Source organism: Oncorhynchus kisutch, linkage group LG4, assembly GCF_002021735.2.
Source record: "Oncorhynchus kisutch isolate 150728-3 linkage group LG4, Okis_V2, whole genome shotgun sequence".
Classification (NCBI taxonomy): Eukaryota; Metazoa; Chordata; class Actinopteri; order Salmoniformes; family Salmonidae; genus Oncorhynchus; species Oncorhynchus kisutch.
The window spans coordinates 18000343-18028278 of NC_034177.2; the positions used below are offsets into that span (position 1 = coordinate 18000343).

General features: G+C 42.4%; 1 protein-coding gene across 3 annotated transcripts in view; it reads left to right on the forward strand.

Annotated features, from left to right (window-relative positions):
* Nucleotides 1–27936, forward strand: part of LOC109889162 (putative ferric-chelate reductase 1) — a 51297-nt gene continuing 23361 nt past the window's right edge. For 2 of the 3 annotated variants that reach the window (XR_004209658.1, XR_004209659.1), the window contains exons 1-11: nt 1–130; nt 4451–4646; nt 11867–12006; nt 12231–12319; nt 12422–12857; nt 15312–15395; nt 16605–16696; nt 16793–16851; nt 17203–17352; nt 17697–17740; nt 17949–18066. Coding sequence is in view for 1 of the 3 variants with exons in the window: in XM_020480381.2 (XP_020335970.2) it covers nt 4451–4646; nt 11867–12006; nt 12231–12319; nt 12422–12857; nt 15312–15395; nt 16605–16696; nt 16793–16851; nt 17203–17352; nt 17697–17740; nt 17949–18047 (1389 nt within the window). In the remaining 2 variants the exon portion in view is untranslated. The remainder of the gene's footprint in view (nt 131–4450; nt 4647–11866; nt 12007–12230; nt 12320–12421; nt 12858–15311; nt 15396–16604; nt 16697–16792; nt 16852–17202; nt 17353–17696; nt 17741–17948; nt 18067–27936) is intronic. The other variant, XM_020480381.2, reaches the window with a different exon arrangement.

The following is a 27936-nucleotide window of genomic DNA, read 5'->3' on the forward strand; positions in this document are numbered from 1 at the left end:
GTGACCGGAAATGACAGTGTATTGGTGTATACTGACTTCTAATCCCCACTGATACGTATCAAACTAGTGTAGTGGCATTCCATTTTCAGTCCGCGCGTTGGCGACGTACTTCGCTCCTTCCTGAATCAAGGTAAGAAATAAAACACTTTTCTTTACGGTGATAATTCCGTTAGTCCATTCTACATTCTGTTATCGGCCTTAGATATCTTTGGTTACATTCCGTAACATCAGTGGTGGAAAAAGTACCCAATTGTCATACTTGAGTAAAAGTAAAGATACCTTAATAGAATATGACTCAAGTAAAAGTGAAAGTCTTCCAGTAAAATCCTACTTGAGTAAAAGTCTAAAGCTATTTGGTTTTAAATATACTTAAATATCAAAAGTAAAAGTATAAATCATTTCAAATTCCTTATATTACGCCAACCAGAATTTGCACAATGTTCTTGTTTTTTTATTTTAATTATAGCCAGGGAACGCCCTAACACTGACATAGTTTACTAGATCAGAGGCAGTAGGGATGACCAGGGTGAATTAGACAATTTTCCTGTCCTGCTAAGCATTCAAAATATAAAGCGTACTTTTGGGTGTCAGGGAAAAAATATGAAGTAAAAAGTACATTGTTTTCTTAAGGAATGTAGGGAAGTTGTAAAGTTGTCAAAAACATAAATAGTAAAGTACAGTTACCAAAAAAAACGAATTGAGTAGTACTTTAAATAATTTTTACTTCAGTACTTTGCACGACTGCGTAACATACTGTCACTGACTGTCTCCAAGTGCCACCCAGTCCTTGACTTGGGATGGAATAAGTGCAGGAGCTGTCTTTTTCCATGTCAGTCCATTCACTGAAATTCACAAATTACATTATGCTATAGTGACTTCTGATTATTCACTGTTAATTATTTCTCTATGACTATTATTATAGCCCAAATGAAATAGTAAGCATTATTGACACTGGAAAGCTGCTGTGTCTGATCCCACGTAGACTTACCACCTCCTGCGTTGTGCCCTTGATCAAGGCACTTAGCCCCCCAAATAGAACTGCACTGTTAGTCATATGTTGTCAACATGTGGTCAACCCTCCATTTGGAGAGCTTCTGGGTGTGCAGGCTTCGGTTTTCATCCAGCCCTGAAACACCCAAGTCTGCTTATCAAGGTCCTGTTGAGCAGCTGATGTTTAGGCCACACTGTGGTTAGACAAGGGCTTGAACAAAAGTCTGCACACCCAGTAGCTCTCCTGGAGGATGGTTGCCACCCTTATTAAATACCTTTGTCTTTATAAAATGATTCCCTCATTCAATAAATCAGGAATCAAATGTACAATGTAGGCTACTTCAAAGCAAAGTATCTAACTAGACATGATTATATATAAGGCTCAAATATCAACACAATTGCACACCCAATTCGTGCAAATATATACATAAAGTGTATCAGCAGATTTTGTGCGTTTTTGGTAGGATAATATACATTTTTATGTGATTTCATTAATAGGAAAATAATTTGTTGGGGGGGGACAAACTTCAGAATAATCATTTGAAAGTTATTAGAGCAATGTATGGTGTTCTACACTGCCCCCCCCCCCCCCCCCCCCCACCCACATATATTTATATATATATTTTTTAAATGTGTTAACAACCCAATATTGTTAATCAACCAGGTTCTCACCAAAATAGTTATATTATTAATGCCAATGCTGTTTTCTATGCTTGTTTTCTCTTAATACTGCGATACTGGTGCTATGTCGCATCTTATGAAGGTTGCCAGACTGGAGTAAAAATATGTATTTGCCATTTTTTTTTGTATGGTATCAATTAAGGTATTGATTGGGGAATGGGGTCACATCATTATGATGGGAAATTTATCAATATATATGGGGAAACAGAATTCCCCTCGTGCAACTGCATGATATTTGCAACTATAATGAATCTGGACTAAGATCAATAAGCCATATCAATGCAGTTAAACAGGTACATGTAATATAAAGAATTATGTTGGCTGACAAGGTCATTTCATGATAATTATTACAGCTGTGTCAGTGATTTTATATACTTAGGCTATTGTACAAAGCATAAGCCAGCATTATAGGCCTACTGCGTCTGCCCAGAGGCCTACTAAGCTTTCATGGCAACAGCCATTAGTGCTCACTTTTCAATGTATGAGCCCTGGTTAGAGTCCCTGTTGCAGCTTTCACTTTCTTCCTCTACATTGGTGGCAGTGTTGGGATCACGTCCAGCTCACGTCTAGTTCTGTGATCTAGCAATGGGAAGCATTCTGTTTTTCAACATTGTGTTGGGTGTAATTACATTGATATGTCGAGTGAACAATGGATAAGCAACAATGGGCGTGACATAATTTTTCAGTTAAGGTGTGATTAAGCCTTGCAGCAAAGATGCATGAAGCTGAATGGAAAGTGTTATGCCCTGACCAGTTATTCAGAAGAAAATCCTCTGTAACTGTTGAATTTACATACGTTAAGCAAACACATTCTACACATTTACAAAGGACCTGTTTAAAGTGTTATTACAACCATGGTGTTATTTTGTTACTGAAGCTTAAATATCAATAACCTAACAATGATCCACATCATATGGGTAGACAAATAATGTAAGTGTGTTATGCAGTAAAACACAACTATCCTTTTTTTAGGTAGCAAACCAGTAATATGAATCACTGTTGATACATCCTGTTCTAATCTAATGAGATGGATGTAGGATTTTCTACGGCCTAGAATCGAGGCTTTTTCTTTTCATTTCATACTCTCCTATACCACTGTTCCCTTTATCTTAAACCCCATAGGATGTAAATAAACACAAATATTTTATACAAAATAATTAATACAAAAGTCAAAGTTGTCTATAACATGAATACAAACAAGGTGAGCGTGTGTATCCCCATTCCCCAATCAAATACCTTTATCGATACCAAAAAAATAAATAATGATATGTCTTTGTCTCCAGTCTGGCAACCCTCATAAAATTCGAAATAGCCTCGTGTAAAATGCATTAAGAAAGAAATGGTGTAATGTAAACAAAAAAGTGGAGCCTTGTATTAAGAGCATTGAAGAAAATTGTGTAATGTAGGCTCCACAAAAACACAGCAAAACTGCTGAAAAACTTTTTGTACATTTTTCCACGAATTGAGCGTGAAATTGTGTTACAACTATTCATGTTTCAGGAGAGCTCTATGCATAGCAAGTTGTTAGTCTCAGTCATTATTTCATACCTGCTGCTGAAATTATGCACTCTCTCTCTTCGGGCAACGGCCCCCTCACAATGGCACACATGCAGCACCACAGACATGTACTGAAGGGTCATTCCGATAATGCCTGATATGTTTTTATTTTTATTGATTGATCATATTCAATAGTGTGCTTTCAAGAATTATATTAGAGTTGTTTTTTTAATGAGCTGGCGGACACCCAGACAGTTTAGTTTGTGTGGATGTGCTTACTATCGGCGAATAAACTATAAACTATCAAAATAAAGGAAGTTGCACACTCCATGTATAATCTCCCAGCAATTTAATGGGTATTTACCGATGTTTCAGCATCACTGTGCCTTCCTCACGGCACAGTGAGGAATTATATTAACAACAATTATTAACCTATTTTATGTGACTTTCATGACCTTACAAACCCTAATTTGACCATTTGGAACAGCGCATCTTGCCATTCAGCCTGGCGCATTTACAATCTGCGCAATCTCGAACAGCCTACTGTCACCCACAGATTCACAGACTAGCAGCAAATACATTTGAACGAAGCGGAATCAGGAAACGAATGCCCACTCTCCATTGCTATTCAATGAAGATCCTGCCTTCATTCCGCTTTGATCGACCTTTTCTGCCTCGGCGTGTGAATCTGTGCCAGCAATAGGCTATTTTTATAGACAAGCCAGGTCGTAATTCCCAAAAAATGAGAAGTGCCGGTAAACTCTGGCCTAAATCAAGGTCTGGTGCCGTCTGTAAACTGTCATCTGTGTACAGCATAGGCTATTAACGCATGGAGTCTTTTCTAGACAGATGTTATAACCATAGATAGTGGGCATCTCTGACACCAGACTTTAATGGACATTTTCCACAATAGTACTAGTGCATATAATTTTACAACTAAAGTAAAAACCCTTGTCAAATATGATTGGCCTCCTCAAAGTTAGTCTCAGGAATCCCAGACCTAGGGCAGTATGCTGGAACATTGTTAATGTGGGAGGCAACCCGTCTACAATTAAGACTACAATAAATGAAGACTACAATAAAGTAATCAAACACTGATTTTATACAAATTATCCTCAAATTTCTACAGTAGAGCTGATTGTTGTAGCCTAGCCTACCTTAGTCAAGGTTTGGGGGTCAAATACACTCATGGTGGGTACTTTACTTTTATATAAAGATTACCACACTGTGGAAGTTAAGATATTTTAAGAAACAATGCTTTGACACACACCCTGCTTTTCAGATGTGCTCCGCCCAAATGGTCCTCATCATTTTGATTGGCATTGCCACCATTGAAACTGTGACTGGTTTTAGTGGTGGTGGTGTTACCATGTCCTGTGACACAATGTTGCCCCAACATGGTTCTCCCACACCTGAGAGTGGTCCGTTTAGTGTCCCTAAACATTTCTGTTCCAGTGCTGCAGGAGATGAGACTATAGGTAAAGATCAAAACACCCTGAATGTGTGTGTTTGTGTGCATGTGCATGTGAATAAATGTGTGCAACTTGGAGTAAATTAATAAATGCATGTAAGAATACAGAAGGCAATATTCTACATTTACACAGGAAGCCAAGTTCTGATATTTATTTAACTTATTGGTCTTTTGACTAATCAGATCAGCTCTGAAAAACATCTGACGTGTAAAGATCTAATGTGATTGGTCAAAATACCAATTAGTCGGGGGAAAAAACAGAATTGGGCTGCCTGTGTAAACGCAGCCCTTATTGGGCCTTGTCAGAGGAGCTTGATGAACCATGGGCTACATAAGGTATTATATATGTGAAGCCTAATAGTGGATGGTACAGAACCCATTATACACTGAATAAAAATATAAACACACCATGCAACAATTTGACTGAGTTACAGTTCATATAAGAAAGTCAGTCAATTGAAATAAATAAATTAGGCCCTAATCTATGGAGAATACAGATATGTATCTGTTGGTCACAGATACCTTTAAAAAAAAAGCTAGGGGCGTGGATCAGAAAACCAGTCAGTATCTGGCGTGACCACCATTTGCCTCATGCAGCATGACACATTTCCTTCGCATAGAGTTGATCAGGCTGTTTATTGTGGCCTGTGGAAGGTTGTCCCACTCCTCTTCAATGGCTCTGCTATGTTGCTGGATAATGGCCGGAACTATCAGGAATCAAGGTAAGACCCAGATGCAGACCGTGTCGAAGTAACAATGTTTATTACAGCAACAGGAGCAAAGGAACAGGACGGCAGGCAGGGTCAGAGGCAGGCAAAGTGGTCAGGTGGGTGAGTACAGGGCCAGGACAGGCAAGGGTCAAAAACCAGGAGGATGAGAAAAGAGAGACTGGGGGAAAGCAGGAGCTGACACAAAAACGCTGGTAAGCTTGACAAACTGGCTGCAGACAAACAGAGAACACAGGTATAAATACACAGGGGATAATGGGAAAGATGGGCGACACCTGGAGGGGGGTGGAAACAATTACAAAGACAGGTGAAACAGATCAGGGTGTGACAGTACCCCCTCCCCCCTCTAGGGGCACCACCTGGAGTCTTACCTGGGCACATACCTGGTTGACCGGGGTGCCGGCGGTGATGTCGGCGATGAAGGTTGGGTCCAGGATGTCTGTAGCGGGGACCCAGCACCTCTCCTCCAGGCCAAAACCTTCCCAGTCAACCAGGTACTGGAAACCCCTGCCCCGTGGTCGAACCCTCATGAGGCGTCTCATTGTGTACGCCGGATGGCCATCGATGACATGGGGAAGATTACGTAGTTTTTCATGTTGTTTGTCTGTAATTTTTGTAATGACTTGGTGCTGCCTATCTTGGCCAGGACACTCTTGAAAATAGATTTTAAATCTAAATGAGACCTTCCTGGTTAAATAAAGGTTAAATAAATAAATAAAAGAGGGGTGGACCTAGAAATAGAAGACAAACAGCTGTGAGACACAGGCTTAATTCTAGACACATGGATGGTAGGATGAATACGAAGGGTATGGGGCAACAGAAGGTGGACAGCAGAGGGGCTAATGATCTTGGAGATGAGGAAAGGGCTGATAATCCGCTTGTCATCGATACCTGGAGGTTGTATTGAGGAGGGCCTACCAGGCTCTCCTCCAGGTACGACGACAGCGGCAGAAAATATCTGGGCAGAAGGTATGCTGACCTCTTCCTGCTCAGGGAAGAGCGGGGGCTGATACCCCAGGGAACACTCAAAGGGAGATAGGCCCGTGGCAGAGCAGGGAAGGGTGTTGTGGGCATATTCGACCCACAGAAGCTGCTGAGTCCAAGTCGTGGGTTTGGCGGAGACCAGGCAGTGCAGGGTAGTTTTGAGGTCTTGGTTGGCCTTCGACCCAATGAGGGTGCAGAATGCCTTCCAGAACTGGGACGAGAAACTAAGGACCCCGGTCGGAGACCATGTCCACGGGCAGTCCATGGATCCGTAAGACGTGCTGCACCATGATCTGGGCTGTCTATTTGGCAGAGAGTAGTTTAGGGAGAGGAATAAAGTGGTCGGCTTTAGAAAACCGATCCACCACAGTCAGGATGGTGGTGTTGGCATCAGATGGGGGAAGACCTGTGACAAAGTCCAGAGAGATGTGAGACCAGGGACGGTGGGGGACAGGCAGAGGTTGGAGCTTTATTTAAATTGTATTTTTTCACCTTTATTTAACTAGGTAGGCCAGTTGAGAACAAGTTCTCATTTACAACTGTGACCTGGCCAAGATAAGGCAAAGCAGTGCAACAAAAAACAACAACACAGAGTTATACATGGGATAAACAAAAGTGCAGTGAATAACAATAGAAAGGAATACAGTGTGTGCAATTTCTTTAACCTTTATTTAACTAGGCAAGTCAGTTAAGAACAAATTCTTATTTTCAATGATGGCCTAGGAACAGTGGGTTAACCTGTTCAGGGGCAGAATGACAGATTTGTACCTTGTCAGCTCAAGGGTTTGAACTTGCAACCTTACGCTCTAACCACTAGGCTACCCTGCCGCCCCAAATTGAGTAAGGAGGTAAGGCAATAAATAGGCCATAGTATCAAAGTAATTACAATTGAGCAAATTAACACTGGAGTGATACATGTGCAGATGATTATGTGCAAGTAGAAATACTGGTGTGCAAAATAGCAAAAAAAGTAAATAAAAACAATATGGTGATGAGGTAGGTAGTGGATGGGCTATTTACAGAAGGGCTGTGTACAGCTGCAGCAATCGGTGAGCTGTTCAGATAGCTGATGCTTAATGTTAGTGAGGGAGATATATCTCCAACTTCAGTGATTTTTGCAATTCTCTTCAGTCATTGGAAGCAAAGAACTGGAAGGAAAGGCGGCCAATGGAGGTGTTGGCTTTGGGGATGACCAGTGAGATATACCTGTTGGAGCGTGTGCTACGGGTGAGTGTTGTTATGGTGACCAGTGAGCTGAGATAAGGCTGAGATTTACCTAGCAAAGACTTATAGATGACCTGTGGGTCTGGCGACGAATATGTAGCGAGGGCCAGCCAACGAGAGCATACAAGTCGCAGTGGTGGGTTGTATACGGGGCTTTGGTGACAAAACAGATGGCACTGTGATAGACTGCATCCAGTTTGCTGAGTAGAGTGTCGGAGGCTATTTTGTAAATGACAAAATTGGCTGGGGTTGGGGCAGCCAGATGGCTGGGGTTGGGGTAGCCAGGAGGAAAGTATGGCCAGCCGTAGAGAAATGCTTCTTGAAATTCTCGATTATCGTGGATTTATCTGCGGTGACAGTGTTTCCTAGCCTCAGTGCAGTGGGCATCTGGGAGGAGGTGCTTTACAGTGTCCCAGAACTTTTTGGAGTTAGAGCTGCAGGATGCAAATTTCTGTTTGATAAAGCAAGCCTTTGCTTTCCTAACTGACTGTGTGTATTGGTTCCTGACTTCCCTGAAGAGTTGCATATCGCGGGGACAATTCGATGCTAGTGCAGTACGCCACAGGATGTTTTTGTGCTGGTCGAGGGCAGTCAGGTCTGTTCTTAGTTCTACATTTTTTGAAAGGGTCTTTTGAGGAAGTTACTTTTAAAGAACAACCAGGCATCCTCTACTGACAGGATGAGGTCAATATCCTTCCAGGATATCCGGGCCAGGTCGATAAGAAAGGCCTGTTCGCAGAAGTGTTTTAGGGAGCGTTTGACAGTGATGAGGGGTGGTCGTTTGACTGCGGACCCATAACGGATGCAGGCAATGAGGCAGTGATCGCTGAGATCCTGATTGAAAACAGCAGAGGTGTATTTGGAGGGCAAGTTGGTCAGGATAATATCTATGAGGGTGCCCATGTTTACGGATTTAGGGTTGTACCTGGTGGGTTCCTTGATAATTTGTGTGAGATTGAGGGCATCTAGCTTAGATTGTAGGACGGCCTGGTGGTTAAGCATATCCCAGTTTAGGTCACCTATCAGAACGATATCTGAAGATATATAGGGGGTATTCAATTCACATATGGTGTCCAGGGCACAGCTGGGAGCTGAGGGGGGTCTATAACAGGCGGCAACAGTGAGAGACTTATTTCTGGAGAGATTCATTTTTAAAATTAGAAGCTCTAACTGTTTGGGCATTAACCTGGAAAGTATGACTGAACTTTGCAGGCTATCTCTGCAGTAGATTGCAACTCCTCCCCCTTTGGCAGTTCTATCTTGACGGAAAATGTTGTAGTTGGGGATGGAAATCTCAGAATTTTTGGTGGCCTTCCTAAGCCAGGACTCAGACACGGCAAGGACATCAGGGTTGGGGGAGTGTGCTAAAGCAGAGAGTAAAACAAACTTAAGGAGGAGGCTTCTGATGTTAACATGCATGAAACCAAGGCTTTTCTGGTTAGAGAAGTCCACAAATAAGAGCGCCTGGGGACACACAGTGTCTCGTTTAACCTACATCACCCGAGGAACATAGGAGGAGTAGGATCAGGGTACGACTAAAGGCTATCAAAACTGGCTGTCTAGTGTGTTGGGGACAGAGAATAAAAGGATCAGATTTCTGGGCTTGGTAGAATAGATTCAGGGCATAATGTACAGACAGGGGTATGGTAGGGTGCGGCCCACAGTGGAGGTAAACCTAGGCATTGAGTGACGATGAGTGAGGTTGCATCTCTGGAGGCATTAATTATGCTAGGTGAGGTCACCGCATGTGTGGGAGGTGGGACAAAAGAGGTATCTGAGGCATGTTGAGTGAGACTAGGGGCACCGCTGTAAAATAAAACAATACTTGTCGAGGAGTCTTGCTCTGTGCACACACCGTACAAGCTGCAAAGAATGCGGACACTTCAGGAACCATAGTAGGCCACCGAAAACGCTGTCGCATAAAGGCCAGGGTACGACGGGTGCCCGGGTTGCAGTCAAGCCTGGAGGAGTGGGCCCACTTCAGGACCGTGGAGCAGACAGCGTCAGGAACAAACATCCGGTTATCAGGGCCCCCCAGGGTTTGACTGGGAATGCTGAGCCTCACGGAGCTGCTTCCCGATTCCCCAGCTGAGTGCCGTCGCCAGGCATGAAGTGGGAAGGATGGTCTCGGGTTCCGGGGTAATAGTCGTGGGGGCTATAGTGGTGGGACAGTACATCCGGCATGACATTCTTGGATCCTGGCCCGTATTGAACCGTGTGAACAGCAGGACCCATCTGGCTTGCCTGGAATTGAGGCGCATGGCGATGCGGACATACTCCAGGTTCTTGTGGTCAGTCCACACGATGAACGGATGTTCCGCCCCCTCCAGCCAATGCCTCTATTCCTCCAACACCATCTTCACCTTGAGAAGATCACAATCCCCCACATCGTAGTTCCTTTCCGTGGTGTTGAGGCGATGGGAGAAGAAGGTGCTGGGATGTAGCTAGAGGTCAAGGGCAGAATGCTACCCCAGGTAACGTTGCAGCTGCACCCTGTAGGCTGAGGCCAATCCATCACTGCTCTCACCTTCCCAGGATCCATCTGGACACTCCCAGCAGAGATGATGTAACTCAGAAAGGGATGGTGGAGCGATGGAACTCGCACTTCTCTGCCTTTACAAACAGCTGATTCTCCAGAAGGTGTTGACGGACCTGCCGGATGTGGATCACGTGTTCTTGAGGGGAGCGGGAGAAGACGAGGATGTCATCAGTGTAGACGAAGGTGAACCATTTCAACATGTCACAGAGGACATAATTCACCAGAGCCTGGAACACAGCAGGTGCTTTGGTGAGGCCAAAGCTCATGACCAGATACTCGAAGTGGCCACTGGCTGTGTTGAAGGTGGTCTTCCAGTCGTCCCACTCTCGTATCCGCACCAGGTAGGCATTCCGTAAATCCAGCTTGGAAAACACAGTGGCCCCCTGGAGCGACTTGAAGGCCGAGGAGATGAGTCATAGCGGGTAACGGTTCTCAACTGTAATGTCATTGAGTCCTCGGTAGTCAATGGATGGGTGCAGGGTCTTGTCCTTTTTCGCCACGTAGAAAAACCCTGTGCCGGCAGGAGAGGAAGAGTGACAGATAAATCCAGCAGCTAGGGAGTCCCCAATGTAGGTATCCGTAGCCATGGTCTCCGGTTCCTACAGAGAGTACAGATGTCCCCGGGATGGCGTGGCACTAGAGAGAAGGTCAATCCCGCAGTCGTAGGGATGGTGTGGCGGAAGCGGCGTGGCCTGGGCCTTTCTGAACACCTCCCGGAAGTCCTGGTACTCCGAGGGAATGGCAGAGATCCGGGGCACCTTCCGAGCCCCCACGAAGACGTCCTGGGGCAGGTTGTGCTGACTTCAGGCAATGGGCGTGGTAGAACAGGCTCCAGCCCATAATGGCACCAGTAGACCGCTTAATGAGGGGATTGTGTCGCTGGGAGAATCCCAATACCATGGGAATCAGAGGGGATTTGATGAACAGGAACTGCATAGCCTCACTGTGGTTCCCTGAAACACCCGTAGGTTGATGGGAGTGGTGTTGTGGGTCGCTCGGGCATATTGAGTGCCCATCCAGTGATCTTATGTCCATGTGAATGGAGAGGGGCTGAGTGGGGATATTCAGCTCGGACGCCAGGGTAGTGTCCAAAATCCTCTCCCTCCATCATTCCTGTAATCGCCCATCGATATGGATGGTCAAAGCGATGAGGGAATCGAGCTCCGTAGGTAACTCCCGGGCTGAAAGCTCATCCTTGACCTCTTCCGAGACGCCGTGCAGGAACATATCGAACAGTGCCTCTTGATTCCAAGCACTCTCCGCCAACGTGTGGAAATCTACCACATAATCAGCTACACTGCGGGAGTCCTGCCGAAGCTGGATTAGCCTCCGGGCGGCCTCTTGCCCGGAGAACGGGGCATCAAAGATCTTCCTCACTTCTCCCATGAACCCTTCCAGACTAGCGTATATGGCCGGCTGTAGCTCCCACACGGCAGTAGCCACGGTGAGAGACCTCCCGGACATCATCGTGATGAGGTAGGCTATCTTGGAGAGTCCCGAGGGGAAGTATGAGGGCTGAAGCTCGAAGATGAGGGAACACTGAGCTAGGAACAACATTTGAGAGAAATAAGCTTTTTGTGCATAAGGAAAATGTATTTCAGCTCATGAAACACAGGACCAACACTTTGCATGTTGCATTTATATTTTAGTTCAGTATAGTTGGTATCTCCTACTAGGTTCCTCCTACAATCGATCACTATTTTTGTGTTTGAAAAGTATGAACCCGTCTATGTTTCTAATAATGTGTTACAGTGTCACTCAAAGCTGATCCTGCCACGACGTTTAAAGGGTTTCTGTTGGAGGCTAGGGAATCACAGGATGGACCTGCTGCTGGCACCTTCACTCTGCTCACTCCCGCTCATAGCCGCCTTCTTCAGTGCGGTGGGAATCCAGTGAGTCTGCTCTAATAGAAGTGTTTTCCCCCTCTTGTTGCTTAGTTACCCTCTTATTGCAGTTTCTTTTACCCTTCTTATTCCTCATCTCACATGGTCAAACATCAGTCTCATGATCAGACAATGATACTGGTAAAAAGGTGTCATCAAGCTAAGGTGCTTTGAAATGAACTGTATGACACCTTTGATGTCAGTCAGTCCATGACTGTAAAATGTGTGTGTAGGCAGCTGCTGTTACCCAACCAAACAACCAAGCCAAGACATTCATCGAAGCCAAGTGGAGAGCACCATACAAAGGAGTTTTCTATTTCAGGTTATTATTCATGCATTAATGAATTAATTTACTGTAATATGCTGTTGTCGCACTAGAGTAAAAGGGACATTGTCTGAAAGCATGTTTATTGATATTTTTCAGAGTCACATTTATTAAAGACATGATGAAGTTCTGGATACCAGAGGCCATTAACATCACCACCTGTCCTACTACTACTACTACTACTACCCCTATTACTACTATTACTACTCCTACTATCACTACTCCTATCATTACTACTCCTATCACTACTCCTACTCCTACTCTCACTACTCCTACTATCATTACTCCTACTATCACTACTCCTACTATCACTACTCCTACTATCACTACTCCTATCATTACTACTCCTATCATTACTACTCCTATCATTACTACTCCTACTATCACTACTCCTACTATCACTACTCCTACTATCACTACTCCTACTCCTGCTCTGCACACATCTGCACCCTCTACGTGTATGCTTATTAGCGCTCTCATTCGGCCTTCACTCTTGGTCATGAGTCTTCCAAAAGGCCAGACACTTTGGCATAAGGTAAGTCACAATATGGATTTCAATATTTTACTTCTAGTTCTTTCAGTGTCTTGTTTAGGAAAGTCTCCATGACTTCCTACAGCTGGTGCCGTGTCCACAAAGCGTCTCAGATTAGGAAATTAGTGTGGAGAATAGGGACATTTTACTCCTACTCTTATGGGTAAAAATAAAAGCTATACCTAAAACCTCTTCTTTAGTCATAAGAGTCCTACCTAGTCAACAGATATTTATGAAACCTCATGAGCTGTCCTAACCAGTTAAGAGTTACCAGCAGATGTGTTAATAATAGAAAAGGACAGCGAGTCAGAGGTTCCTGCACCATAGAATAATGTTTTGATATTTCTATATGATCAATCCATAAATAATCTAGCCCTACATGCAACAGTATCTCTTGCACTTTTGAGAATGATTTCACATGAGGCCTGGTTCACATAATATGCCTAAATACTTATAACAGCTAGGCTAATAAAAGTATAGTACTACACGTTTTTATTATTTCATTAGTGTATATCATGTTATTTCAAGTTATCCCTATGTCGGGCATGCCTATAAGTTGGGCAATGGAAAGCATAGGGCTTATGTTAATTTTGATTGTGTTAAGCTAAAATTATAAGACCTTTCAAGTGTTTTATCAGGGCTGACCCTAGGCATAAGCGGACGCTTATTATTTTATTTTATGGGGGGGGGGTACTTAGAGTCCCAACTTACTGTTGAGAGTCAGAATAGTAGAATACACAAGGTGCAATTTCAAAATATGGTCGTGCCTCAACAGTTTTTCTCTTGTTATGTCAGTCACTAGCTATATTTCCATTAACTTGTCTAGTGATTCCCACCTATCTGTCTCATGAAGAATTGACAAATATTTGCCAAATTCGAATAATTATCTCGTGCCAGGCACTCCTGTAGATGTGAAATAATTTGATGGTGAAACAACACATGTTGCAATGTTTTTGTTGTTGCAACATTGCTTTTGTCATATAAACCTGGGTCATTGGAAACCTGCCTACTGACAGTCACTCAATTAGCCCATGTCAGCTAACATTTTTTAGATTGTTAGATTAGTCTAGCCAGCTATCTAAACTTGTAGTAATCATGGTCAAATTATCAACCAGACACGACGGGCACATGCCCAGGGGCCCTGACCTCCAGGGGGCCCCCATTGATTTGGTTAGTCACTCTTACTCAGACATCATATTAACATGGCACAATGTGTATAATTGCAGGAAATGTGCCTTAAAACTGCAAAAATGTCTCTCCAACCTAAGGCAAAATAAAAGATTTCCCTGAAATTATTTATACAATTTTTAAAATGTCTCTCTGCCCCATTTGCAAAATGTGTAGAATTGTAGCAAACTGTTTTAAAACTGCTACATTTTCTCCCTGCCCCAATAGCAAAATGTGTAGAATTGTAGCAAACCTGCTTTGAAACATGTTTTCTGTGCCTCATGGCAAAATGCGTAGAATTGCAGGAAGTTAACTGAAGAAAGAACTGCAACAACAAAATCTACACCCAGTGGCACAATCAGTAGAATTGCATGAAATTAGTAAAAACATTTGCTAAATCTTCTCTCTGCCTATGGCTAAATGTGTAGAATTGCAGCAAACTTGCTTTAAAACTGCAACATTGTCTCTGCACCCCATGGTCAAATGTGTAAAATTGCAGAAAATGTACTTTAAAAACGTCAAGATTGTGGCCACTCAAATGTTTTGCCCACCAACAAAACTTTACTTAGGGCCCCCAAATGGCTAGGGCTGGCCCTTCGTTTTATGAAACACTATCGGCAAGTGACGTGATGCTTACTGTGCTAAAAAGATTCAGAGTTGTTCAACAGGATGGATGAGTGTGTTGATATAATGGTAATTTTATAAAAAATGTAACATACCATCACACTGAATGATTCAGTGCAATATGTCGATCACATTATTCAGAATATCAGAAATGGTTTAGAAGAAGGTTATGCATACCAACAAAGTGATCGTGTCATGCATAAACTATACCAAATGCTAATGCAGGAACATTGCCTTTAAATTTCAATCACGCTGTAATGCTGAGCTTCGGCGATACGGAATGAACAGAGCTCTATATTTCCTTTGTGGTACCTCAAAATGTAATGATTACCATTATACGTTGATTTTACTCCTGGTGCAGAGTTTGTCTGAGCAGTCTCTTAACATCACCCTAAAACCTACTCTGAGCTGGGAGTTTTTTGTTGTTTAAACAGGTTCTGATAGGATTCATAGGACCGGTTCTGAGACTCTTTGTGGATACGAACCGGGATGTTTTGTTCTTTGGTCCTACTGCACTTAGTCATGGTGTAGATGATTCTGGTTTAAAGCAGTACCTCTCCAACTGATCTTTTGTCTGGAAATGTTTAGTGTCTATAGTGCCATACTGTCTATTCTATTAGTATAATGCTGGGCAATGATTTGACAACAGTTGTTATTTTGTTGCAGTTGTTCAAGATATTGTTGTGTCCTCTCTCAATGGTTGCAGCCATCATTGCCTTTATTCTTTTGCTGCTATGGGAGCCAATACAAGTGAGTATCAATGACTTTATTTCAGCAATAATCCGCTGTCTAATCAACCCAGCCAGGCACTATATACACTTGATCTCCACTATAAAAAGCATCTAGACATTATCTCACATTTCTTTTAGACTAACATCTAGTTTTCAACAGCGGAGATTTGTATAAACCTTGCTGTCTGTCTCTCTGACATTTGCAACATTGTTTTAATATTCAAATTTGATCTCCAGCTGTCCTATAGTAATTAACATGTAGGGTTCGGGACTAGAGAGAGGCAGGCAGTGTTTCCCAGCCAGTCGAAATCATGAAACAGCAGGCATAATTTTTATGAAAACATACAAAGAACTGTCAATTGAAAAAGATCAAACTAAACGAAGTGCAGCTAGTTTGCAGTCTTTACAGCTTCAGTTTGAAGTGATTTTGTTAGCTGTGTTGTTGGCTAGCTCCTTTGAACAATAGTGTCCTGATGAGAGAGCACATTTCTATGCCAGGCAAAATCGTGCCTCATTAGCTCATTGTTATGTATGTATCCAAATAAATGTCACTAGAAAACAGCTTAAACAAATGCAAATGCAAATGCAGCTACTGTTGTTATTCTTTTTGACGTTTGATGTGACTGTAAGTTAGCCTTAGTTGGCTAGCTAGCAAGCAAGGGATAAGTACGTTGTACAGTATGAAAATGGAACATTTAGAACGAACGACGGGGTTGCGTCCATAGATACAGATGCCTCTGGCAACCGAACTAATAGAATGAACGACCAGCCGGCTTGGTTAGCAACCCTAGATTTGTGTCGGGACTATATCTTGTGGAAGGAAGAAATAGTATGAATAAATTAATCAAAATAAAGTTTTAAATGAAAATATGTCAGTCATTATATAAATATATTGGTATATATATTGGATGCTGATTGGCTGAAACTGCATTCAAACCGTTTATATTTAAGTGATAATGCCCTCGAAGCCAGTATTTGGAGGGTGTATTGGCACGGTTTGCCGGCCCTCGACGAACACCCATGCCAATAATATCCTCCAAACACCAGCTCCGAGAGCATTATCACTTAAATATTAATGGTTTGAATGCAATTTCAGCCAATCAGCATCCAAACTAACCAGTTATTAGTGTATAGACTTTCTTCCTGCCAGAACACTGTACTGCTGTTCAGGGTTGGGGTAAACTGCATGTTGAGATGAAATGTGTGTGAGTGTGCTTTTGTCTTATAGATAACTCTTGTGGCTGTTGTGGGTGTGGCAATGGTCCTGAGCTTGGGACAAACGATTGTTGTTTTTCTACCCTTTGGGTCCAGCCATGAACTGTGAGTTCCTCAGATCAAAGCCTGAAAATGTGTGTTGAAAGTACCTGAATTGAACCTCACACTAGGAAAGATGTCATGTTATGTATATTTTTTCAGGAGGTCCATCTGTGATTTGGTTCTCAGAGTGATTGCCTTCACAACTGAGGTTTTTACCAGTAAGGAACTTCACCTTTTGATTTTAACTGAAGGAGAACAATATGTCATAGCTCATGTGATTCCATAGTTGACTCGTCAGATCTAACCTATATTTTACAAGAAATCTTTCTCTTCTCGTTCGGTTGCGAACAAAATCAACAATCTCTGAGTGTTAGATTAGTTCTATAGAAGGCTTACTACATTATACCTACCCTGTGTGTTGCTGTGTTGACAGTGAATAAGATCACATTTCAGGTTTAGCCTACTCAACCTAGTTAGTAGTACAATGTAATAGCTCCCAACATCGCTCTCACTCGAGCTACATGCGCTTTTCTCTCCTTCGGTATTTCTCATCCCTCTCTCTAACACAGTCGCGGCCATATTTGTGGGTCTGGAGGAAATTGAGAAGTGCTGCTCGATACACTGGCGCATGAAAGTGATGGGAGGGTATACAGCCTGGGTGGCTCTGTTCTACTTGATGTTCATATACCTCTGTTGCAACCAGAGTTACCAGAGGAAAAGTAAGATTTGTGAATATTAAGCAGGTTACTGTTTTTTGTCATGAATCTTGTTCTGGAGGCAGCTCTGAATAGTGATAACTCTAATGCCTAACCCAAACCTTAAATTAGCACCAAAAACATTTTTTTTTACACTTTTATTTTTTATTTTTTACAATATAGCCAATTTTTACTTTTCATCTGGCCTATCTAAGGTAAGATTGCTCAGTTCTGCCTCCAGGACAAGAATCATGACAATAAACATCAACCTGTGAACATTAACGTCTCATCTCACCGTTCAAGATATTGGCATTTCTTAAAAATGTAAGTCGATTTTAATATGGTTTTGTCTTCTCTTCACCTCACAGGAAATGCAGGAATTGATGACAAATGGATTGTGCCAAAGAGAACGGTAAGTAATCCTATTATAAAGGTCACTGTGTTGCCTCCACTTTCAATCTAATATCACAAAATACTTATCATAAGAATGTTTTTTTATATATAATTATGATTGGATGATCGAATACGTGTGGGGAGGGGGTGCTTTGAAATGCAATGTGTCAAAACACATTTCCATGTCACTTTTTAAAATTGTAGTAATTTTTTCATCTTCTTTTCAGACACTCTCTTTTGAAAAAATCCTCAAAGTTATCCTCGTTCTGGGCAACTTTGGTTTTACAGTGGCTCTTATCATTGGAATATATACTTATGAGACATGAGGACGGTGTAAAGCAAGAGGTTTGTGTCATTACATTAAAACATGTATTATGGCAGTAGGTTTATACTGTAGATATGTGTTATCCACTTGGTAACATACTGTATGTCACACATGCACTTTAACCCTTGTTTATCATTCTTTATTTTTGGTTTGGGTTACAATACACGTTTATACTGTATCGTGAATACTTAGATGTTTTACTATAGCTACATTTCCATCCATATGGCGACAGATTTTCATGTGAATATTCTTAAAACAACATAAAACAATATGCTCATTTTCCACCAGAGTTGTTTTGATCAAATTGACTTGTTGCACATAAAAGGATGTGTGTGATGACGCAGTGAACATAAAAATACCTTTTGCGGTTAAATACCTTTTGCGGTTAAAATGTTCAACTCTACTAATGATTTTCTCACCCAAAAATGTATGTTATATAGCAAGTGTGCACTCTGGTATTGGCAATGTGCTCTAGTCAACAGCGCACAGATTTAGTGAACTGTTGGCTAGAGCACACGTATAGCCTATACATCAAGGGTACTACGAGGTCCGGAGCCTGCTGGTTTTCTGTTCTACCTGATAATTAATTGCAAATACCTACATAAGGGTAGGTATTTGCAGCTCCCTTCTGATTGATGAGGATTTTCATAAGGCAAATGGACGGTCTCTTACTAAACGTCCGTGGGTGCTATTTAAATAGGCTGACGGCCTTGTTTAACTTGGGTCAAACGTTTTGGGTAGCCAACCATAAGCTTCTCACAATAAGTTGGGTGAATTTTGGCCCATTCCTCCTGACAGAGCTGGTGTAACTGAGTCAGGTTTGTAGGCCTCCAAGCTCGCACACGCTTTTTCAGTTCTGCCCACAAATGTTCTATGGGATTGAGGTCAGGGCTTTGTGATGGCCACTCCAATACCTTGACTTTGTTGTCCTTAAGCCATTTTGCCACAACTTTTGGAAGTATGCTTGGGGTGATTGTCCATTTGGAAGACCCATTTGCGACCCAGCTTTAACTTCCTGACTGATGTCTTGAGATGTTGCTTCAATATATCCACATACTTTTCCTCCTCATGATGCCATCTATTTTGTGAAGTGCACCAGTCCCTCCTGCAGCAAAGCACCCCCACAACATGATGCTGCCACCCCCGTACTTCACGGTTGGGAGGGTGTTCTTCAGCTTGCAAGCCTCCCCCTTTTTCCTCCAAACATAACGATGGTCATTATGGCCAAACAGTTCTATTTTTGTTTCATCAGACCAGAGGACGTTTCTCCAAAAAGTATGATCTTTGTCCCCATGTGCAGTTGCAAACTGTAGTCTGGCTTTTTTATGGCGGTATTGGAGCAGTGGCTTCTTGTTTGCTGAGCGGCCTTTCAGGTTATGTTGATATAGGTCTCGTTTTACTGTGGATATAGATACTTGTGTACCTGTTACCCCCAGCATCTTCCCAAGGTCTTTTGCTGTTGTTCTGGATTTGATTTCCACTTTTCGCACCAAAGTACGTGTCTCTTCCCCGAGTGACAGCTGTGTGGTCCCATGGTGTTTACGACTTGCCAAAACTATAGTTTGTTAACAAAAATGTGTGGAGTGGTTGAAAAATGAGTTTAATTGACTCCAACCTAGGTGTATGTAAACTTCCGACTTCAACTGTATATGCCATTTGGACATGGTTCAGTGACTTTTGGGTTCAGAACCTGACTTCCTATGATCATATATGGAAAATGGACAAAACATAGGCCTTATGGACAAACTCGCATGAATAAGACAAATCTATGTCCATACGGTTCCTACATAAGTATAATTGACAAAACACACTTTTCACCCTTGAGACCTGACTTTCTGACCATTTCACATATGAAATCCAATGGTGGAGCGCGCTCGCCACCTTTTGGATTTTTGGTGTATAACACTCAGGCCACTACTCTACTATCACATACAGAGCATTCGGAAAGTATAAAGACCCCTTGACTTTTCCACTTTTTTTACGTTACAGCCTTCTGAAATGTATGAAATCTTTTTTTCTCATCAATCTACACACAAAAATACCTTATTTACATAACCATTCAGACCCTTTGCTATGAAACTTGAAATTGAGCTCAGGTGCATTCTGTTTCCATTGATCCTCCTTCAGATGTTTCTACAACTTGATTGGAGTCCACCTGTGGTAAATTCAATTGATTGGACATGATCTGGACACCTGTCTATATAAGATCCCACAGTTGAAAGTGTTTGTCAGCTCCAAGACAGGATTGTGTCGAGGCACAGATCTGGGGAAGGGTACCAAAAAATGTTTACAGCATTGAAGTTCCCCAAGAACACAGTGGCCTCCATCATTCTTAAATGGAAGAAGTTTGGAACCACCAAGACTCTTCCTAGAGATGGCCACCCGGCCAAACTGAGCAATTGGGGGTGAAGGGCCTTGGTCAGGGAGGTGACCAAGAACCCGGTGGTCCCTCTGACAGTGCTCCAGAGTTCCTCTGTGGAGATGGGAGAACCTTCCAGAAGGACAACCATCTCTGCAGCACTTCACCAGTCAGGCCTTTATGGTAGAGTGGCCAGACGGAAGCCACTCCTCAGTAAAAGGCACATGACAGCCTGTTTGGAGTTTTCCAAAATGCACCGAAAGGACTCTCAGACCATGAGAAACAAGATTCTCTGGTCTGATGAAACCAAGATTGAACTCTGACTGCCAAGTGGAAACCAGGCACCATCCCTACGGTGAAGCACAGTGGTGGCAACATCATGCTGTGGGGATGTTTTTCAGTGGTAGGCAAGACAACGCAGGAGTGACTTTGGGACAAGTCTCTGATCATCCTTGAGTGGCCCAGCCAGAGTCCGGACTTGAACCCGATTGATTGAACATCTCTGGAGAGACCTGAAAATAGCTGTGCAGCGACGCTCCCCATCCAACCTGACAGAGGTTGCGAGGATCTGCAGAGAAGAATGGGAGAAACTCCCCAAGTACAGGTGTGCCAAGCTTGTTGCACGATACCCAAGAAGACTCAAGGCTGTATTTGCTGCCAAAGGTCCTTCAACAAAGCAGTGAGTAAAGGTTCTGAATACTTATGTAAATGTAATGTTTCATTAGTTATTTTAACATTTTCAAAAATGTCAATCTGTTTTTGCTTTCTTTATGGTGTTGTGTGTAGATTGGTGAGGGGATTCATTTTTTAATCCATTTTTGAATAAGTCTAACGTAACAAAATGTGGAAAAAGTCAAGGGGTCTGAATACTTCCAGAACGCACTCTATCTATAATACAAAATCCATGTGTATGTGTGTGTGGCATGCCTGTCTTGTGTATGTGTGTCTGTCTCTTCACAATCCCCATTGTTCCATTTAAAACAAATCTGATTCTACTGCTTGCATCAGTTACTTGATGGGGAATAGAGTTCCATGTAGTCATGGCTCTATGTAGTACTGTGAACCTTCCATAGTCCGTTCAAAACTTGGGGATTGTGAAGAGACCTTCGTGGCATGTCTTGTGGGGTATGCATGGGTGTCCGAGCTGTGTGCTAGTTTTTTAAACCTAGACACCACGGTGGATTCAGCATGTCAACACATCTTACAAAAATAAGTAGTGATGAAGTCAATCACTCCTCCACTTTGACTCCACTTTGAGTCATGAAAGACTTACATGCATATGATTAATGTTAGCTCTCCATGCACATAGAAGGGCCAGCCGTGCTGCCTTGTTCTGAGCCAATTGTAATTTTCCGAGGTCCCTCTTTGTGGCAACTGACCACACAACTGAACAGTAGTCCAGGTTTGACAAAACTAGAGCCTGTAGGACCTGCCTTGTTGATAGTGTTAAAAAGGCAGCGTAGCACTTTATTATGGACAGACTTCTCCCCATTTTAGCTACTGTTGTATCAACACATTTTGACCATGACAGTCTACAATCCAGGGTTACTCCAAGCAGTTTAGTCACCTCAACTTGCTCAATTTCCACATTATTACAAGATTAAGTTGAGGTTTAGGGTTTAGTGAATGATTTGTCCCAAATACAATGCTTTTAGTTTTTGAACTTATTCCTTGCCAGCCATTCTGAAACTAAATGCAGTTCTTTGTTAAGTGTTGCAGTGATTTCACTCACTGTAGTAGCTGACGTGTATAGTGTTCAGTCATTTGCATACATAGTCACATTGGCTTTACTCAAGGCCAGTGGCATGACATTGGTAAAGAGTGAAAAAATAAACTGGCCTAAACAGCTGCCCTGGGGAATTCCTGATTCTACCTGGATTTTGTTGGGGAGGCTTCCATTAAATAACACCCTCTATGTCCAGTTAGACAGGTAACTCTTTATCCACAATATCGCAGGGGGTGTAAAGCAACACAAGTTTTTCCATCAGCAGGCCATGATAGATAATGTCAAAAGCCGCACTGAAGTCTAACAAAACAGCTCCCACAATCTTTTTATCATCAATTTCTCTCAGCCAATAATCTGTAATTGGTGAGTGCTGTCCTTGTTGAATCCCTATATCCGTGCTGAAAGTATGTTGTCAATTTGTTTACAGTAAATTAGCATTGTAATCTGCTCAAACACAATTTCCAAAAGTTCACTAAGGGTTGGTGTTACGCACGCCTCTATGAAGAGGGAACGCAACACCCTGCTACAACTAAACTCTCCGTGAAGCGAAAAAGGTATGGACTGTAGATGCAAGTAAGGATGACAACATGCAGAATGTGGTACCGTTTACAAGGACTTTATTCCTTTACACGGTAATATGGGGAAAAGGGGCTGGACGGAACCAAAGTAAATCTCAAAGCCCCCTCTCCTATCTTACCTGCCTACCCACTACTTACCTAATTTAGCACCACCTGGTGCCCTAACCAAAATACAAGGGGTGGTCCGCCCAGGTCTTACCTAGTGTGCCTAGACAGCGAATATGCTACGGGTATATGTATGCCCGCGGGCCTCTTGCCTAAACACTCCCAAGGTGCCTTCCCCTTCCCCCCTGGGAACAAATGAAACCGAATATAAAACAATTTCACAAACAAACTAAGAAACAAAGGACGTCAAATAAGCTCTATCTGAGCAACAAACTCACAGAACATACCACTTTCCAGCAATGTACTCCCAGCAAAATCTCTCACAAATCTCTCTCACAAATCTCTCTCACAAATCTCTCTCACAAATCTCTCTCACAAATCTCTCTCACAAATCTCTCTCACAAATCTCTCTCACAAAATCTCTCTCACAAAATCTCTCTCACAAAATCTCTCTAGCAAAATCTCTCTAGCAAAATCTCTCTAGCAAAATCTCTCTAGCAAAATCTCTCTAGCAAAATCTCTCTAGCAAAATCTCTCTAGCAAAATCTCTCTAGCAAAATCTCTCTCAAAATGTCTGCAAAAAGATCTCTCTCCTGAACAGAACACTGGCTTTTATATAGCTTCAGAAGGAATGGAAGGAATTGGAGACAGCTGCGTCTTGACGAGGGGGCGGGGTCAGCTCTCCAATTAGCCCTGGAGTCGACCAATCAGCTGCTTGAGGGATTTCAGGAAGCCATTTCCTGAAATAAACACATGTAAATACACAAACTACAACACATAATCTGGGGAACGTAACAGTTGGTAACAGGCTGATTGGTCAGCTATATGAGCCAGTAAAGGGGGCTTTACTATTCTTGGGTAGCGAAATTACTTGTGCTTCCCTCCAGGCCTGAGGGCACACACTTTCTAGTAGGCTTAGATTGAAGATATGGCAAATAGGAGTGGAAATATTGTCCGCTATTATCCTCGCAATTTTCTATCCAAGTTGTCAGACCCCAGTGGCTTGTCACTGTTGATAGAAAAAAAATCTTCGCCTAGTGGTTAGAGCGTTGGACTAGTAACCAGAAGGTTGCAAGTTCGAATCCCCGAGCTGACATGGTACAAATCTGTCATTCTGCCCCTGAACAGGCAGTTAACCCACTGTTCCTAGGCTGTCATTGAAAATAAGAATTTGTTCTTAACTGACTTGCCTAGTAAAATAAAGGAAAAATAAAATAAAATCTTATCACTTTACAGAATTCAAAATTACAATTCTTGTCTTCCATAATTTGATCAGTTATACTTGGATGTGTAGTGTCAGTGTTTGTTGCTGGCATGTCATGCCTAAGTCTGCTAATCTTGCCAATGAAAAAATCCTTAAAGTAATTGGCAATATCAGTGGGTTTGTGATGAATGACATTGCGGGACTGCGATTTATGATGCCCCAATCAGCATGGATGGGTGGAACCAATCATGACTAAGCATTTTTAGTGTCAGCTATATATATATATTTATAAATATTATTAGTACTTTGCCTTTGTGTAAAGGTTAGGTTACTCGGTCCAACACTCAAGGGCGTGGAGCCTCAGTATTGCAATAATAATCAATATTGAACAAAGATGATTGCTTGAAGAAATGACAGTCTCTCTCACTTGATATTACATATATTTCAAGTGTTGAGGATCAGCATGGCAGAAGTGTTGTTGCCTACTCTTACCACCTGGGGGCGGTCCATCAGGAAGTCCAGGATCCAGTTGCAGAGTTAGGTGTTTAGTCCCAGGGTCCTTAGCTTAGTGATGAGCTTTGTGGGCACTATGGTGTTGAACGCTGAGCTGTAGTCAATTAAAACCTCTTTGGGCTAGGGGGCAGTATTTTCACGTCCGGATGAAAAGCGTGCCCAAAATAAACTGCCTGCTACTCAGGCCCAGAAGCTAGGATATGCATATTATTTGTAGATTTGGATAGAAAACACTCTGAAGTTTCTAAAACTGTTTGAATAATGTCTGTGAGTATAACAAGTGATTTGACAGGCAAAACTCTGAGCACAATCCATCCAGGGAATTTTTATTTTACCTCAATCTGTTTTCCATTAGGTTTCTATGGCAATCCCTTTTTAATAGAAATATACTTGCAGTTCCTATGGCTTCCACTAGATGTCAACAGTCTTTAGAAATTGGTTGATGTTTTTCGTTTGAGAAATTAAGAAGTAGCCCTGTTATTTCCATGTGTCACTCCAGGTGCACTCTAATGTTTTGGTGCGCGTGACCTGGAACGTGCTTCACTTAGTTTTTGTCCGGTATTGAGCACAGTATTTCCCGTCTTAAATTTGATCGATTATTTACGTTTTAGAACACATAAATTTGGATTAGGAACGTTGTTTGCACCAGGTTTACAGTTAACTTATTAGATACTTTGTAGGCATATTGGGCAAGTTAGAACCGGTGTTTTTCTGAATCAAACGTGCCAAATAAATGGACATTTTGGGGATATAAAGAAGCAATTTAACGAACAAAAATACCATTTGTGATGTTTATGGGACATTTTGGAGTGCCAACAGAAGAAGATCTTCAAAGGTAAGGCATGAATTATATCGTTATTTATATCAGATTTTCATGTGTTGGTATGCTGAGCGCTGTCCTCAGATAATCGCATGGTCTGCTTTTGCCGTAAAGCCTTTTTGAAATCTGACACTGCGGTTGGATTAACAAGAAGTTAATCTTTAAATCGATGTATAACACTTGTATGCTCTATGAATTCTTATTATGAGTGTTTCTGTTTTTGAAATTGGCGCACTGCAATTTTACTGGGTGTTGTCAAATCAATCCTGTTAAGGGATTGGCGCACGAAGGGATCCATAAGAAGTTAACAACATTCTCACATAGGTGTTCCTTTGAAGCGGTATGCAAATTGGAGTGGGTCAAGCATTTCTGGGATGATGGTGTTAATGTGAGCCATGACCGGCCTTTCAAAGCACTTCATGGAACATTGCTGCGGGGACTTGCTTCCATTCAGCCACAAGAGAATTAGTGAGGTTGGGCATTGATGTTGGGTGATTAGGCCTGGCTCGCAGTAGATGTTCCAATTCATCCCAAAAGTGATCGATGGGGTTGAGGTCAGGGCTCTGTGCAGGACAGTCAAGTTCTTCCACACCGGTCTCGACAAACCATTTCTGTATGGACCTCACTTTGTGCATGGGGCATTGTCATGCTGAAACAGAAAGGGCTGTGATGGAAATGTTCTTGTTTGTATATAATCGTAAGATTAGCACAATGCTGCTTTTGTAATAACCTATCTTGGTTGGGTTCATGCCAGTGACTGGATGATTGCACAAAGGAGGAAACTACACTATCACTGATAAGCAAATTAGCAGTACGCCAAGAATATTATTTTAGGACTAGAGAAGTGATAAAATGTCTCAGTTTCAAGGACAGAAGCCCTGTGTGGTATAAATCAGTCACATACAGGAACAAACATGCATATAACTTGTTAGTGTAGCAGTATAAAAGGACTGAAAGGGAACCTCTCCTTCAGAGGTTTCATCAAGTTTGTATTGAATTTGTGAACCTCTACAGCCGTAATAATAAAGATGGCTTTATTTACTTTGAGTTTGAGTCCTTTGGGGTGGGTTTCCACAACAGGGCCTTCCCCAAACTGTTACCACAAAGTTGGAAGCACAGAAGTCTAGAATCGCCCCTCATTGTATGCTAAAGCATTAAGATTTCCCTTCACTGGAACTAAGGCAGTCAGCTCAAACCATGAAAACCCGCCCTAGACCACTATACCTCCTCCATCAAACTTTTCACTCGGCACTATGCATTCAGGCAAGTAACGTGCTCATGTCACCCGCCAAACCCAGATCTATACGTCTGACTGCCAGTGTGATACAAGCGTAATTCATCACTCCGGAGAGCTTCACACCACTCCAGCCAACGCTTGGCATTGCACATGGTGATCTTAAGCTTGTGTGCGGCTGCTCGGCCATGGAAACCCACTTCATGAAGCTCCCGACGAACAGTTATTGTGCTCATGTTGATTCCAGATGCAGTTTGGAACTCAGTAGTGAGTGTTGCAACAAAGGACAGATGATTTTTGAGCTCTTCAGCATTTGGAAGTCCCATTCTGTGAGCTTGTATGGCCAACCACTTCACGGTTGAGCCATTTGTTGCGCCAAGACGTTTTCACTTCACAATAACAGCACTTACAGTTGACTGAGGCAGCTTTAGCAGGGCAGAAATTTGACAAACTGACTTGTTGGAAACGTGGCATCATATGACAGTGACTCATTGTAAGTCACTGAGCTCTTCAGTACGGGTTGTCTATGGATATTTCATAGCTGTGTACTAAATTTATAAACCTGTCAGCAATGGGTGTGGCTGAAATAGCTGAATCCAATCATTTGAAGAGGTGCCCACATACACTACATTGCCAAAAATATCTGCTGAATTTAGTGGTGAATCAGGGGCTCAGTTCAGTTCTTACTTCTCTTGTTTTATAGACTTGATGCAATCAGGTTATCCTCAGCCTCTGTGTCAAAGTCTAGTGGCTCATCTTTCTCAGGGACCATCATCAGGTCAGCACTTCTTATGCATCTAGGAGAGAACACACACACACACACACACACACACACACAGTTACTCATGGCACCTCAACGAGTAGCAAGTCCATATCGCACTGGTTTAGAGGATGGGGTGGGGGTGCCTGTGTAACATCATCATGCATAGTGTTTATTAATATCATGCCTGTGTCATTCCAGTGAGCTATGGTAACTAGAGGAAAGCATGCGGTGTTGTCATGAGTAGGGATAAACAGACACTATGAAACTGTTATTCAACCACACAACATGTAGGAACATGTCAGTTTCGGGTGTGAGGGTTTTTATGACGATTTTACTATTGACTAAAACTACAGGCTGCGAATCAAAGCAATGGTTATTTTACTCCAGGAGTAAAAGCCATCATCAAGAAGACAACTCATTCCCATGTCAATTATTCAGTTATTAGGCTTGGTTCCGGTTAACAGGGAGAATCCACAAACCATCCATCCAATCCTGAGGTTGTACAGTGAGGAATCATGTGTTCCATACAGCACAAGCGGGCTATGATCAAGAATTAATGTCACCAAATACTAGTCAAACCACAAACTA